This window comes from Saccoglossus kowalevskii, chromosome 19 (assembly GCF_978046115.1).
Source record: "Saccoglossus kowalevskii chromosome 19, keSacKowa6.1, whole genome shotgun sequence".
Lineage (NCBI taxonomy): Eukaryota > Metazoa > Hemichordata > Enteropneusta > Harrimaniidae > Saccoglossus > Saccoglossus kowalevskii.
The window spans coordinates 28,721,665-28,739,629 of NC_140659.1; the positions used below are offsets into that span (position 1 = coordinate 28,721,665).

The 17,965-nt window shown below is 35.2% G+C and overlaps 1 protein-coding gene across 1 annotated transcript in view; it reads left to right on the plus strand.

The window, feature by feature from the left end:
- Positions 1-3,481: 3,481 nt before the first annotated feature.
- LOC100377219 (2-oxoglutarate dehydrogenase complex component E1-like) overlaps positions 3,482-17,965 on the plus strand; it is a 35,017-nt gene continuing 20,533 nt past the window's right edge. The window contains exons 1-2 of the mRNA XM_006813977.3: positions 3,482-4,092; positions 17,707-17,913. Of these exons, the coding sequence (XP_006814040.3) occupies positions 3,889-4,092; positions 17,707-17,913 (411 nt within the window). The 5' untranslated portion in view covers positions 3,482-3,888. The remainder of the gene's footprint in view (positions 4,093-17,706; positions 17,914-17,965) is intronic.

The window sequence follows — 17,965 nt, forward strand, 5'->3', positions numbered from 1 at the left end:
TTTTTGACGCTACTACGATGACCTGTCTCTGTTGGGTGTACATCGTTTCAATGTACGTGGATCGAGATAACATAGTGGTATTTTTTGTTTTTAGTGGTATTTTTTGTTTGTTTTTGTAATAGCAAAAGCCCACAAGAATCTAACCATCTACATATGCAAATCGTATTCAATTCGTTGAATCTGAAACCAATCAGAACATGAGGGCTTTCGCGATCACCAAAACAAACAAAAAATAAAAAATCATTACTATAAAATTCTTATATAAGAAAACATTAAAGCTGCGCATGTACGAGATATATGGGTCTCATATAAACAAAGATGGCGACTTTGACTGTTGCGCAGATCAACGAGTACGAACTGACACGTTTCCAAGCTTTAATTGGGTAATTTTCATGTGATTGGAAGGTATCGAAAGTTACCGGTGGTAATCAGTGCAAGTCGCGCCCAGGTCAAACCTCATACTTGTGATTTCCATTTGAAGAGCGCATTGGATTGTGGGAGAATCAATGTTTATCAACGCAAATGTCGAACATGCGCAGCGCGACGACTACCGCGCTTTAACATAAATATCTTATACGGAGAACATTAACATAATTTTTTTATATGGTAATGTTATGTCAGTATATGGTGAACATTAACATAAATTCCTTATATACTGAACATTAACACATTTTTCATATGGAAAGCATTAACATAAATTTCCTAATTTTCAGCGAGTGACTTATATTATTTATTAGTTGTCTGAGCTCAAATATAATTCCCAAGGCTACAACCTTACATGCCAGCGTTTGTAATTTGTAGAAAACAATTTGAGGTATGACCTTTTATGTACAAATAGCAGTGCAGTGAGCGCCGACTAGATTTGGGTATATAGGTATTATACGTTACATGATACATGTACTATGAATATTGCTAGAAATATCGTGCCTTATGTTGCGCCCTCTAGTGGCAAAAATTGACGAAGAACGGTCAAGACCTCGATATCGTTTTTATCTGCCACTATTAAAGTCGTCCATCAATGATTATGTTTTTGGAGAGATTTTACTATATTTTAGATGAAAAATGATTACACATCTAAAAACAGTGGTCGTTTTGTGTCGGGACGACACCGCCTCCGCTCACTAGAGGGCGCGATTCATGGGAATGGCAGGTCAAAGATTGTCAGCAAAGTTCACGATTGTCTTTCCTTTGATTTTTTGCTCAAATTTAATTGCACATGCCTTTGAATCGTGTTGCCGTGCGCGAGGATTCGGTCGGATTTGCCCTCTTTCCGAAAAGAGGCGAATTCACGGTAAATCACAGATCACTGGACTACTCAACTTATCCATGTTGTCTCTTCTGTGGAGAGACTCTTCATTTAGTAGTAAATGTAGACTCGTATACAGTCTCTTGTTTATTCATTATAAATGGCCAATTACACTCCCACAATATTTTATTTTATTGAGAAAACAACGACAAATGAACTAGAGACTGTATACAAGTGTATATTAAATAGTGTGACTAAGTGCTATGTTCGCCTTTTTTTTATCAGTAATCTGGCGTGCCTGCATGCCAGAACGGGGGGGGGGGTATCCTCTCTTTTTCATATTGTCAAGCATAAAACAATTTGTGGGGTAGAAGAAAATTCACTTCTTTTAGAAACCTGCCACTTAGGTATTCATCTTGAGAAAAAACAATAAACAACACTAAAAAAGGTGTAAAAAAAAAAACGTCTTAACACGTTTAAATATGAACGAAAATGCATGTGACAATGTGTGGAGATCAGCTTTTAGAAAAACTCAGAATTAAATTTATTTGAATCATACAGTAGAGAAATATCATATGAAGATAATCAATGTACACAAGACAAAAAAACTACTTACATATAGATTATTAAAAACAAAGTTTAACCAAAGACACTAGTGTCTTTGGTTTAACATTATAAACTTCTGTTTTACACAAAGGTTTCAATTACTAGTATATTCAAAATGGGGACTATTTCGTACGAGTTTTAGCTGGATTCGGTTTATTTTTGCGACACGTGTACAATTTATTTTCAAGAGATCACCATCGTCATCACCACCTCCCCGCTGCCATTGATTCTCTAACGCCCAATTTTTAGTTGATATTATCACCGGGGATATTGTACAGTGATTGACGTCAACAAAAGGCCGATACCAAGAATTCAATATCGCCCCAAATGATGTTTTTCGGCTTTGGCCATTACTAGTAGCACTGACACCACTTCATAATAAAAGTGAGGTTTTTTTTTTTGTTATTTGTGTGTAAGATGTAGGCGGGGAAGGGTTGGGCGATTGGGTTATGAAAGATGTAGACAGCATTGAAAACTCATATATGCTATGAGCCTGTGAGCCCCGCATACGTAGACGTCCGCCTCATGTAATCCATATGATTGATTTCATAATAGGGGTATACGGCGTTAGTACCTGTGAGTGCAGCATCTGTTAACACGAACAAAGATGAAATGAAATTCATTGTGAATTTATTCACCACTGTCATGATAATATTTTTACATACGCTTTGCTCCATTCGAATAAATAAATACTTGTATTTTATCATATCCATTTTAAAACGTTTGAACCTAGTTTAAAGGGTGCCGCGTCCTGTTCGATATGGGACTCATGGCGACGTATACAACGCGTGTACAATACATTGTTTATTTACATGAAATTCGAACACGCGCTGCGCGACGACCACCGTGCTTTAAGTATTTCAGTTCATTTAGTAATGTTCGTAGATAGTTTCTCCCCAGTTTTGGTGGTGGTGTTGGTTGTTGTTGTCATTATTTCTCTCAGTATTTGTGGCAATAAATATTATTACTTCGATACGTGTCAAATTATGAAGAGAAATGCACTCACGTAACACCTTTAATATTGTGTAGTCAATTGCGAAGAACGTCGTCACAACATGTAGCTGTATACCCCCCCCCCCCCGACAATGATTAAATCTATCTTGTAACTAAGAATTGCGTTAGTCGTCAAGGCCGTTGACCCATTTGGTGGCAGGGAACAGAACGGCTGTATCGGCGAGGAGTGAATAATTTTAAGTTAATTTAACCCGATTATAACACATGTTACAACTATCTACAGCCAATGTTTGGTAGTACATATCCGTATTCCATTTTTAAAGGTTACTTTCAATATATTGTGAAATGTGGGCGTGGACATCATATTGTGGGGACTTTAGCGCACTTTCTAACTAACTTCCGTGAACATTTGTAAGGGCATTTTTCATTGGCCTGCGTATGTTGAATCTTTAGCATAATCAAGAAATTGTAGCCTTGACGTGTATATCAGTACTTCAATATTTGCTCGCATTGACATCCATCAGCCTCGGGTTCCTGTCGTTAAATATTTTCAGAAAATTCAATGAAATGAATCAAAGTATTACAATATTACGAAAAGGGGCTCGTCCTGAACTGACCAATCAAATGTGCTGTTTGTCCATACTATGAACTCGTCTACACTACGCATGTGCAAAAGGGTCAAATGTCTCTCGCAAACACATACACAATTTTTGCGTAATTGTGATCGTCCAGAACACTGCTCTTTTCGCCGCTTTTCTGTCCTACAATCGGACATTTTGTACCTTCAGGGTCTGTGATACAGTAAATAGTGGTCGGATCTGTATGTTTTTGATGCCCTTCAAGTGCGAATCTACACAATTTTATTGCCACTCGCGACTTGAAGGCAGTGCAGTGTACTGTAATATTTGACAACCGAGCTCGCGCTGTTGAAGAGGACGAAGAAAAAGTTCGAAGAAAGAAATATTCGCAACATTTCTGCGTGAAGGTAAATCCAGCTCTGAAGTAGGATAAATATATAAATCAGTTATTCGACTGAGTCAAGCTGCCAACAGTAAAGTTGTGTGATCATTTGACCCACAAACATGTACCGACTTAAGACGTTAATGCAGGCTGTGAGACCTGCTTTAGTTAAGGAAAGGACTACATGGAGAATTGGTGCCCTTGGGGTGCCAAGGAGACGATATGTGGCTCCTTTAGCCACAGAACCTTTTTTAAACGGGACTAGTACTGCGTACGTGGAGCAAATGTACGATCAATGGTTGGAGGATCCCAGCAGTGTTCATAAGGTGAGTCCCGAAACAGGTCGCACGTCCAAGCACACGTCATATTTCATTGCTATGACGAGCTACGTTTTGTGTTGTCGCCGGTGTCCTGGACGTTATGGTGTTCTCTATTTATAAAATGTATAAAGACAAACGAATTTTGCGTAATGTTCATGCTGATGATCCGGTGGTTGTAGTTTTATTTCTGTATCTGAGGTCACTTGAAGTTCAATTAGTTGGTTCATTTTTGTCATGTTGTTCTCACGTACATACATTACGAGAAACACTATAAAACTAAATGTACAGTATTTAAAATAATATAGTCTATTGACGTATTCCAAGCTGTGGTCAATATTTAGAATAATGCAGATTAGTTACTATTCATAATGTTAAACTAGATCAGCTACATAGTAAAAATATTTTCCATATGGGCTACAACAATAGAGCATGAGTATTCAACAGTGATAAACAACCTCAATAACCTATACCTAGTTCAAAAATTATACAAGATATTATCAGTTGCAATTGAAAAGCTGAACATGATGTATAACATACTAATGTTGTAAAATGTTAAACCAGAATTTTGAATATTTGTTTTAAAAGTTTTTATCACACAGAGATTTATTTACAATCAATTTAATTAGCTGATATATTTTATGTAAAGTACATGTAGCCTTGAACCAATAACATACATGTAGTATGTGCCTTATAAATGATATGTTCAGTGCAATGATTACAGTATTCACAATATATCCTGCTCGGAAGATGTTTTCAAATATCTGAATGTTACCAATCATGTATGTAGATTTGGTTGTCTTGTGTTTTCAGCATTATCAGGGCATCATCAAGTCTATTGAATCACACATGAAATGCTCCTACTGGTGTTTTTAATGCTGCCTTCTTAATTATTCAGTGTAAACATTTTTTCTTGTCTTGTTTGATGTCCCTTTCTTCTAACTTTATATGAGATCTCATAATTTCTTTTGTCCAAGTTGAGTTCTAACTTAAAACATTTTGTAAATTATTGTGTGGAGCGAGTTTCAGGCATGATTCAAAAGTGCATTGCAATTTTGGATTTTAAGTTGTCCAGATAACAAAAAGTTAGTTAGGTTCTGACAGGCAAAACTTGTGAACTACCAATTTGGATTCATGGCTCATTTTACTACATACAGGTACATGTTAAAGGCTTTAAAATACACAGAACTTTTCTGGCATGTGCCTGACCATACATGTGCATGACAATACATGTGCATGACAATACATGCACCTGCATTCAAAGAAACAACAGCTTTGTTCGGATAACATATCTATTCCATTAAAACATTGGTTCATCACAAAGAATATTTTTATCAAATAAAAGTTAATTCTAAAATGTTTCTAGTAATGGGCTAATATAAAGTAAGTTTAAGCAGGTAATGTTATTTCACTTTCTCCTAGTGGTGCTACAGGTTTAACAGATTATTTTTGGAATACACCCATAAGTTATACATAATATTGGAGTTACCTAACAGTCATGTTCTGGTCATCAATTTGTCAAATGAAGAAATTCATTTTATGCGTGAAACATAGCTTATTTGCATAATAAAATGGAAAGTTGCCTAAGGCTCAGTTTTTGCTAAGGGAGCAACAGTTTTTGCCACTGTGGTAATTCTACAAATGTTATTTTTAACCAAACAATTATCTGTTTCGCCACTCTACAAATAATATTAGCCTTCTGATCAAAATCTCAGGAAAACTGATGAGGAGTAATGAAATAAAAAAAATGAAATGTTTGGTCTTATTCACCTCACTGGGAGGGACGTACAGTATGGCCTTCATCCAACAAACAATTGTGTATTTTATTGTATTCAAGTCATTCATTTTATGACTGCATCTACCATTTATCATGCTCATGCCAGATCCTTAATTCTGCATTTTACCGCAGCACTAGTGAATAACTTTATTAAAAAATTATCTTGCAGACATGTCAGGTGGTCTGTTTGTGTTTTCCCATAGTAAGCCTAGTTGTAGGGTCTATGGAGTCTAAGTTTACCGTGTTAGTTAAAATTTGTTGCACGAAAACTGTACTGTTCATTTTTACAGCAGCCACCTCCTCATGTAAAATTTACCTGCCTCGCTTGAATCAAGTAGATAATTTGATTCCTGCGTGGTTTGTTTAGATAGATGATTCTTTACCCATGATGAGATGTTCAGCATTGATAACATTACATAGATTGGAGTGGCAAAGGTAAATGACTGTCTTTGTGTTATATAAATTGTACTATCATAACACTGAAACAGTAAAATGAGGTCTTCATGATACAACTGTTTTCCCAAGTGACATGGCCTTTGATAAAATGCTAAATCTAATTACATGTAAAGCCATGGTTCATTTTACAGTCACATCTTATGTTTATTGACTTACCGGTATATATGCAAAGCACACAATGAGAGTCATTTTGGTTTCCCTGTGAGTGTGTGTGTGTAGGAAATATGTGTACTTGTATATGTCTTCTGTCTTTTACCTCCATGGTTTAAATGATTTCTAAAGAACAGGTTAGTGGACATAGACGTGCTAGAACAATGTGTGCAAATCTGTATTTTTCATGCGTTACTGTATAATCTCTTGTTCAGGCATCAGGAAATATTGAAAGGCCTTAATTTGGTTCTAAAATAGGCGTCACGAAGTGTTGAACAAATTATAAACATAATAATATATAATTTTAATACACATGCAATAATTTTTTTAATTTTGTTGACAACAAAAAGTATATTCTAAAAGAAGTTTCAAATAAAAAAAATACGAATGCATTGCATAGTAGCAAATGATCATAGTACGGTAGTGCAATCCGGTCATGCTGCATTTCACAAATGAACAACTTACTGATATTCAAAGTGTTGCAATTGTTGGTTATTACTCAGTAGTGATTACAATAACGTACAAAAAATAAATTTTTGAATTATTATGAAATGCAAGTAAAATTCAGCTTAGTATCATTGTAAGCAAATAATTTTGGCCGCATGTAAACGCTTGATGCAATACAATATCCGCCATGTTTTTTTCCATACAAAAGTTGACCTGAAAATATTCTTTGACCTGATAGATCAAGTTGCTAATTAACCAATCAAAATGCTGGATGGTGTCAACATGTTTGCATTACCATGGCTCATTCAAATGTTACCAATGACTACAATAAACCTAAATCTAACTTGGACCCCAATCTAGGGATCAGGAAATATTGAAATGTTCAAAAAATGACTAAATTACAGATTATACGGCATTCAACTTTTTAATAACTCAAGTACTACTTTGAGTTTAGGGTTAAAAAAGTATGTGCTTATTAGTTGCCAATTTTACATAAATTGTCAAATTTTAAGGTGTTCTACAAATATTGCTAGAATCACTCATCAAATTTTAATGAAATTCTGTCACCAGAGGCACATTTTCACAATGAGGTGTTTATTTATGTTTAACAAGCTCAATTAATCTGCATTTTACATGTAAGCTGGAACAATAAATCATGTTTTTTTTCACTGATGATATTATGTTTTATGTAAATTACCAGCAGATGCGCAAACTTAGTAAGGCAGCAGCAAATTTACATAACTGAAACTGGAATTTTTGATGTTGGTTTCATAATAGTGATTTTTTTATGGTATGAATTATACATAATTGTAAGCAATTATTAATATTGAACAATATATTGATGGTAGTATATCTCATTTTAATCAACTAATGGATTTCATTGTATACAGTAAATCGAATATATATACAAAAAATGTAACTATGCATTATGGTAACTAGCATGCAAATTATTATGCAAATTAGCCACAACCCTGAGACAATTTTCTGGGGAGAACACTGCAACAAAGACATTATAGCTGGAGTATCGACCGACGTGCAGCGGAGGTCGATACGTGGCGTACTGTCTGAGTGCATACTTTGAGGTATCCTCGTATTAACTTTATTATTATACATCTTTTCCTTCCAAGGATACACCATGGGAATGCCGAAATTCAAAATGTTTAGAACAGAATCAGCAAACTTCTTTGTGTGTAGTCCAGTCAAACTCTGGTGGCAGCCATGTTTGTTTTTTATTGTTAGAGGACGCTTACATGCATAATCATTCCATATTTGAAATTCGCATTTTCGCAGGATGAAAATACCCATTAAACTACGGCAAAATTACGAAACGCTGTAACTTATGGCGTTACGGTGACAGATGTATAATAATACTTAATAACAACAGCAACAAACAATGCTGTTATTTTATCTTATGATGGGATCTGGTACTTGTCAACCAGTTACTGCGCATGTGTGGAAAAATGATTGGTGCTGTATTTGTTGTTAGAGGCACATTCCAATAGAAAGACATGTAAATTATTAGAATATGAATTACTATGCACTTAGAGGCACCTGTAAGCACATGAGATACAAATGTACTAATATTCACCAGATATCCTGGCTAGAAGTTGAAGAACATTACATAGCATTTCAGTTAGCATTTGAAAAAAACATTGGCATTGTTTATGTGCTACTGTATTTGCCTATATCTAAGCTTTCAGATAATATAGATTATTATTATAGTAGCATACTTTAGTAACTTTTAGAGGATGTCCAATTACAGAACAATTTTTAAAACATTTTACCCCTGTTGCTATCTTAAAAAGATTTTAAAATAATGTGAAAGAAATGTTCCCAATTTCTATGAACAGATGCTATTTTAATTAGAAACATTGAAATCACAGACTGCTTGGTTACCAGAGCTGTGGAATTGTAACGAGTTCATTAAATGCTTATTTATTTTAATGTCATTTCTTTTATTCATCTGACATTTCCATGGATAAATGGATAAAGTTGTAGTCACGGAAACACTAGCTCAAGCATGATGTTGCATTGCATTAAGGTAGTTCTTTACCATCATAACATGGACAAAATTGATCACAGTAAATCATTCAAAAATTGTTGTGTGACATGCAAGTCATTCATATTTAAACTTTTTATGAAGAAAAAAAGAAGTTTTTTCAAGAAAAGATGCAAAATAATCCAAAAAGTGATAGGATTTCCATAGGATTCTATGTAAACACATTATTGTACGAATAACCTATAGTAATATTTCTAAATATATAGCCCTCATGGTATTGAGCTGTCTGTTTTCAAGAAGAAGTCATGTGGGTGTGCGTTGCTTGATTTTGCTACCACAATGTTCTTGTAGGACAGCAGAGCTATTTTGACCGTCAGGTCGCTTGTCTTTAGCCTACATTTAGGTCACTGAACAAAATGTTGAGATATGATGAAATATTACCGCCAAATTAGAAACAATTGTAGACTATGCATTTTTGCTCAGTTTTCAATGTTGTTTTGTGCATAACTTAGCTCAGTATGCATATATTTTTATTTCAGTATTTTAAACATCATAGTAACCCAACCCCTCTTGCTGGATTTTGAGAATTTGAATATGTAGTGAACTACCTTGAATTAAATTATTTTTTCTGTTTCGCTTTCAAATTTTACTGTGTTACCAGACCCATTTGTTAATAGTGGCTAGCTTTGAGCTAATACCTGACAGTGTATGTTAGATTTTTTCAAAGGCTATGTGCATATCTCATTTTCAAACCATGTTATTAGTACCTTTAAGTGCACAGGAGCTTTTTTATCAGCTTTCCTTGATTTTGTATTTATATCTGATTTATTTAAATGCATTTCTTTTAAATTGAGCAGATCTGTAGAAAATCAAGAATACAATATAAGTCCTAGCTCCATCCATGTCATGTACTCTAGGTGTTAGTTGGCAAATATTCAAATAAACCTGACATTTCCCATTGATTGCATTGGCATTTTTTTGAAGCAAGTCTCAAAGTACAGGTAAATTAAAAACTGTTATCACAAATGGAGCTCATTTTATTCTTGCTAAAATGACGGACAACTTTTATGACAGTGTTGAAAGAAAAATAGAAAGTTTCACATACATTGATTTTGGAGAACAATTGACCTAATTACCAAGTACCACCACAAAATATGTTCATTAATACAAGCAAAAATGAGCATATATACATATGTACCGAGGGTATTTATCTACCTGGTTGCGAACCAGGCACAGACTGACTGTAAACTTTGCCTTCTATTCTTTGTACTGATTTCAATTTATCATCTGTGTCAATATAATTATCTCATCTCTTTGTGTTGATTGTATTGGGTCCCTATCAGTTCACAATTAACACCTTGGTTTTTAACACGTTCTCATCATGTTTTTTTTGTTTTCTTTATGCTGACTTGAGAGGAAATCAGACTTGAACATGGCATCACTCATGTCGATATGGTAAATGGTTTAAAGCTCTTAGAAGGACTGTATTCTAGGGTTGTCCTAAGAGTTTAATAGTTCAATACAGTGTTCTACCTAGGATTTAATGACAAGGGCGACCAAATCGCCCCCTAAATAAAATGTTCACTAGTTGTACACAAATACATGTTTTTGAATACAAATTATTTCATTTTATTTTTGTAAGGGGGCACATGAAAATCACAAGGTCGGGGGCCTTGCCCTTATTACCCTCTGTGTGGGAGAACACACTGCCATGGTGGGTAATACTACATTGTTTTTCTTAAAGCCAGTTACTGATCTGCAAATACTGAGGAGGTACATGTACAGTAACAATGTAAGAAATGAAAATAATTATTATTCATGGAATATTTTATATTGAACAATTAACAGACATTATGTTTTTTGATGTTCAGTTTCTCTCTCTGTGGGAGATGATAGTTATAAATACAATGTAATGACCAAATAAAACATAAATAAAAAAGTGCCCCAAAGTAGTCAAATATATGGTTAATCAAAAAATTGTGGGTATTATCCAACGCTACCCAAAAATTGGGGAATTATGTTCGAGTTTTCCCGGGTGATTGGTGACCAGACTGACCAGTCATTTTGTGCGTATGTCTCCACCAGTACCTTAGACATGCCTAGACTGATTACATCAAAACTTCTGAAATACTTTGTTCATCTTGGGATACATATGCACAAAGTGACTGAATAGTGGCTCTTTTTGTAGTAAAAATTCATTGAAATCATTATTTTAACAAATGCTATTCCAGAGCCATATCTTAGACATTCCCTACCTAATCATGCTTAAATTTTTGATACACATGTAGCATGTCACACATATGCATGTGTATTCATTTGACAATCCATTTCAAAATAGTGGTCTTTTTAATGTTAAAAATTTACAAAATCAGGCATTTCTGTCATTCTGGACCCGGATCTCACTTGTATATCTATAGATTTCATTCAATCTAGGTACAAACATTAGACAGTGTGAGATCCTAATACACTTCTGTTTATTTTTCTTATTAGATTCAAAATTCAAAAAGGCTGACTGGCTGCCATTTTGTTTTAATGAATGCTGTTCTGGAGCTATATCTCTGACATGCCCTGACCAATCACGTCCAAACTTTATATACATAACATGCATGTACATCATAATATCGCTCATATGCATATTTAATTTATTTGGTTAATTCAAGATGACTGAATTGCAGTTGTTTTAATATTCAAAATTCATTAAAACACACATTTCTGCAATCTGGATCTCTGTCGTTCATCGGCAGACCTTGTTTAAACATGTACATTGAACTTTATGGAACCTTTGTTACATTCAACTCAAAATAGTTTTCTGGCGGCCATTTTGTTTTGGTGAATGTAGTTCTGGAGCCACATCTGTGGCATGCTCTGGCTGTTCATGTTCAAACTTTATATACATGTACATCCTAAATTTGAGAACTCACAGGGACTATGTAATGCAATTACTTGCCTTTTCAATTACTGTCATCGTTTTCTCACTGAAAAGTGTTACGTGTAAGTTGTGCCTGGTAATCAAACAAAAGTCATAGTGTTTAAATGGTGTCAAAACATGGCATGATATTTGACAAATGCACTCTCAATTTCCACTCTCAATATTATGCTAATCACAATTGGTAATGGTCAATTTTGATGAAGTAATGGTATCTTCTCTTCCTTTAAATATAAAAAAATTCAAGTAAAAAATCAAATTATTCGATTTTTGCGGTGGACGTTCAATGCACATTTTTCATACATTATGCGAGATCTTGCAGTAAACAGAAAATCACCTGCTGAATGCCTCCATGGATAGCCAAAAGTAATCGGGGAAAAAAAAATAAAGACACAATTTTCAACTTGTCTGCTCTTTGAAACTTGCTACACAAAAATGCTAATGCAATCCCTGGGAAATGTCTGGTTTATTTGAATATTTGCCAACTAACACCTCCAGTACATGACACAGATGGAGCTTATCAGCAGACATCTCATAATCTTGATTTCACACAAGCAGTTTTCACAAGAGGTGTATATATGGTGGCCAGTATCTAAAAAAACAGATGTGACTATGTTATCTTTTTTGCACCTTTGTAATAAAAAAAATTGACAGGTGGCTTATAATTACATGTTAAACTTTTAATTGTATATATGTGACAGTTCATCCATTCCACATAAACAACAATATGGTTATATAGGGTTAATCATTTTCAGTAGCAAAATCATTTATTTCAATCTAAAGCATTTTTTACTTTAAATATATTCAACAATTTCACTGCTCACACTAATTCAACCTTTGCAATTAGCTGCTAATACTTTAAGCGTAATTTGGAGACATGAGGTTCCCAAAGTTTGTTGACACAAAATACGTCATGAAGTAGTATTATATTTGAACTGAAAGCTTTCCAGCATTTCTGAATACTGGCAAGCACATAGATATACTTAGTTCATGTATATTTTTTTGAATTTTTATTTGTCGCAATTCTTAATATTTGTGCATTGTTTTATGAGCATGTGTGCTTTGTGATTGGCGGGATTGTGTTTGACTTGGTCAAAACTATGCCACAATTGACTCTAAATTGGAACTGCAATATGGTCTATTGCTCTGATTTGTACTTACATACAACTCAAATGAATGAAAGCCCCGACATGGCCCGACTGTGTATATGCATTGGGGCCCAACTATGTTTCCTGTTTAAGGTAGCGAGAAGGGAAATTTTCACTTTTTTCTTGATTTTTCAAAAATTGATAAAACGGTTACTTTAGACCTTGATACATCACCCCAGGTTTACAAAAGATCGAAATTGCGCAATAACGTTGCTCAAATTGGTGTTTTAAAACACTAGCAGAAAAGACTACAACTGCCGTTTCGTGGATATTTGCATAGTGTTTATCTTTGGAAGGAATTAAATGATAACATCTTATCTGTATACTCTGTTGTTGACGATTCTGATATAACGGGTGATAAGCTTCCAGTTGCAAACAATGCGTGTTTATCTAACGTCCATTGTCAGCATTATTGTCAGTCGAGACTTCGTCGGAGAAACATGGTCATACAGTACTCATTTCGCCCAACCTTCAGCTTTTACATCGACCGCTTATCGCTTAATTTCCGACCACGCGGTCTTGTCCGACCGGAAACCGACCGCATTTTAATCGCGTTTTTTTTTTTCGCTAGGTAACTCCTTTTGACAGAGCAGAGAAACGAGGAAATGTTAGTGATTAATTCCAAAAATAACGATATCGAATCCACATCGGTCCACGTCTGGTAAAATTTGACATTCAATTTTTAAAATTAAGTCACGATCATTGAATGAGCTCGGTCTATACCGTATACGTACCGCAAAAGTGTTCCCACAAAAAATATTTTCGGCTAAAAACGGCCACATGCCCTGAAAAAATCGAACAGAGCTTGACATGTATGAATAATTTATTGGGCTTAAATAAAAAACTTGTCAAATTTAGTTATAGCCATAACTATTTGGTGGCCAGTCGATGAACAATTCAAAGTCCTTCAGGGCTGAAAATCATCGACGCTACTCTGGTTTACTTTATTTCACAACTTGCAGAGAAAACTGATTCGCGTGAGCTCTAATGTATCTTAGCCTAGTATTTTCTTTTTGAACTAAGGTCAAATTCCATCAGTTTGTCAAAATGTATGTTTTTCAGCGAATAATTTTGAAGCCTGTCACAGCACAAACAACTATGTGAATCGACGCCGGTGATTGGATTGTACGACGACCCTTCAATTAGCGTCAAATATGCTTTGTTACAACATCATTGATTGGCTGAGAGTCACCTGATCGGAGCACGAACTGGGTCACAGAACCATATTTGTCCGTATTATCAACAGGACTTTGCAAAATAACCACACCCACATTTTCAATCCTTTTTAGCGCGGAAGTTGCCAACAAATGTAAAAAAAAATCGTGAATTTCATGGATTCGAATAAAATAAAGCAAGCGATTGATAAGGATGATTATTAATTTTTTCCCCGATGCTCTTCGAATTTTTATTTTTTTTTATTTCAAGGTAAGAAATGGCTAGCTGAAGTTGCATCGTCTTCAATGCGGTTGTTTCACCGCGAACAACTCTAGCTCTGTTTTGGGCATGGTTTAGTTTTGCGATGTAAAATAAAATATATGTTAAAATAATAATACTTGATTAATTATTTGGGGTTTCAGCCCACAAATTACGGACATGATCTCCATGAATTACGGTCAATGTTTGTCTTCTCTCGGCTGATTGTCACGGTGTTGATGGACGCCCTTCCTAAACTCAGTATGGAGAAACCAACGGGGATCGACATTCCAAACAAACAATCGAAATTATCAACGAAAGAACGAGATTTTTCTAGATATTTACAAACATACTGTCATGACAAACATATGTAAAATTAACAAATACACAAAGAGGTGTAATATTAGGTTTTATTTTAGGCTTAGAAATATTTTCTCTCACTCAGCCCATGCATGTAACTGCCATTTAGCTTTACGGTCCTTTAGCATCGGGGGAAAACAACAATAATTATACAAAACACATTGCGAAGACTCAACAATCAGGAAAGAAACCCCAGACAACCCTGTCGTACTTGTGTTGAAATACATTTTGTATTTCACGTCAGAATATTGTTTAAAATAAAATATTCAGTCCAAGCCAAATCGAGGTCAAAGGGTCAGGTTGCGTGCATATAATTATATATAGTTAAAACAAAAAGTATTTGAACTTTTGTCAGCTGTTCAACATCTATAAAAACCAGAAAGACAATTATAAGACAATGTGAACCTCGGAAATTATTCTGTTAGTCCGAATTTTAAATGCGCGCGCGCGAGCAGATGGGCGGTGATATTTCTGGGTTTGCGCGGTCGAAAAAAAAGCGGAAATTGTCCGGTCGAATTCAACAAGCGGTCGCAAAAGCGAGAGAAAAAGGTGATTGGAAAGCGGAAGCGGGCGGGAGGTTGTGCGAAAGGAGTACTGTAACTTTGCACAACTTTCTTTTAAATTGTTTTATTTTCCAAGTCAATATTCTATTTTACTAATACATTTTTTTTCTAACGCAATGGCGAAGAAAAGAAAGAAAGCGTTGACAGACGAGGCAAAGAAAAATCTGCCACTCAGTGTCGCACTCTGACACAGCAATTTTTTTTCAAACATCGGCCATTTTATTTCACAATGAAAACCGTTTTATTAGATGTCTTATCTGAGACACTTGAAGGATTAGCTTGTTTGTAAACTGTCAGCGTGTACAGTGGGACAGTAATGTTTGTCAGAGGATTATCCCTCGTTGTTCGTTTGCATAACAATGGAAAACCCGAACGTTCCTGGAGTACGGACTCAAATGCCAGCAGTTTTCTTCATTTTTCGCGCTCGAGCTTGAAATTATTCATTATCTGACACTCTTTATGAGTTCTATGATATCAGTGGTTAATATGTTTGGCCATTTTTAGTGTATATTTATAATAATGCAGCAAATCTACAGTGTTTTATTAACCAAAACTGTTTTTCGCGTTTTTCTCGAGTTGAAGTTTTGATCGAGAACGACTCATTGGGACCGCCGCCAAATCAAGTGCGTTCGGACTAGGACATTCAAACTCGCAGTTATCGTTCAAAAGATAATGATGGTGCGAAATATGTCTGGGTTTTTAAAGAAAATGCTTTGTCACAGAATAATAGTCTGTTAAAGGTGCCAAGTATGAAATAATTTGGGGACAAAAAAACAAACCTGCATTGAAATCGGAATAATAGATCTTTTGATTATCGGAGACGCATTTCAATGGACTTGATTACGGACAATGCATAACTTAAATTTCACCAGGAAATTCCGCAGTGTGCTCTCGCAATCGCGTACTTAGTCATTTTTACAAGGTTCGCCATTTTTGATGTCACGTGATAATTATGTAAACAATGTCTGTCCAGTTTGTGCGAACTTGCACCTCTATACTCAGTCTTTTGATATATATAACCTAAATTACTGTTCTGAACGAGACAACAGATAGAGAATGTTTTATTTAAAAACATCACAAAACCTTCTCGCTACCTTAATTGAGATACCATTACCTAAATCGTAACACCAGTGCATTGTCTTTTCTACCTCCATGCTCAGACTCGTGACAGTTTTTTTTTTTTTTTCTCCCAGCTCAACAGCATCGTGCCATGTAAAGTAACAACACCAAAATTGTTTTCAGCCATGTTTTTTTTTCATACTAATTATTTGGGGGCACTGTTCCGTTCAGCTCTTCATGATCGAACTGAATTGAACTCTGGCAGATCTCGGCTCTCGTTTGGCCCCAACTGTACAAACGCATTGGAGATAATCTACTGTTTAATTGGCGGGAAGAGCAGTAGTTCGGCTCTGATAGACTATTAACTCAAGACAATGCAATGTTTATTCTCCACCAATGAATGCAAACAAGTAAAAGAAAATGGGGTTCTTCCATATTGAGACAGAGTTCAGTCAAAAACACTAGTGCGAAATAGAACCTGACTGACATGGATTGAGCGTTTACAAACACTTGAGTGATTGGTCTCTGCCCCTGTTTGTTTCACAGATTAGTCAATTGCATATCAATGTGTCAGACACAAGGTCACACAGCCACTTTAATGATTTTGGTGTTCTTGTTTACTGAATTATAGCTATCCCATTCCTTAATTTTTTGGGTTTCCAATAGTCTCATACATTTGGATGCCCCTACACATGTTAAAACAGACATTGATGTGAAAATAAATCGGTTGCGCCGATAAACAAGCTTGAAAATCGTCGCCATGACTTTATCAACGTTTTGTAGGAGTTTACGTTTTTCAAAATACAAGGTCTTTAACAAAACGTAATGTATACTTATTGTCGTTGTATTAACACCAAATTTTCACAGCTTTAAGGTGACAGTGAGAAGAACTTAAATGTGTCCAGACAAACTATTTTGTGGATTATTCACCAACTTGTTGTGGTTTGAGTTGGGACAAACTGAAATTAAAATTCAGCATGCAACTTTTTAAAACGCATTGCTTGAATGAAACTGACAAGACACATTTAATTTAGCAGACTATTGAACAATTAAGAAAAGTGAGAAAAAAAAATATTTTTTTTTCACAGGAAAAGTATTTTTTTACATTTGAGTGTGTAACTCCTCATAGAATGGAGATACAGTCCTGAAAAATACAGCTTTTGAAAAGCTTGAATTCTGGCAATTCCAGAAAAATAGACTGGATCCTGGATCTTTTTGTAGTCATTTAGTCACAATTAGAAGATGGAAACAAGTACCGGTATGCAACTAATAGTCTCGCTACCTTAAAATATATACTAATGCTGTTTTCTGTTTATATTTTTCAGTCATGGGATATCTTCTTCCGAAATGCTCAGGATGGTGCCATGCCTGGTACAGCTTACCAAACACCACAACCTATAACCGTCCCACTTTCTGTGTCACCTGAAATGCCGGGTACCAGCCGTCAAGTGCAGGCGATGCCTTCCATAACAGTGGACAGACAGCTCATCGAAGACCATCTTGTTGTACAGAATATTATCAGGTCTTATCAGGTAATAAAATGCAACGTCCATGTACAGTCATCAAAATAATATGCTTTGCATT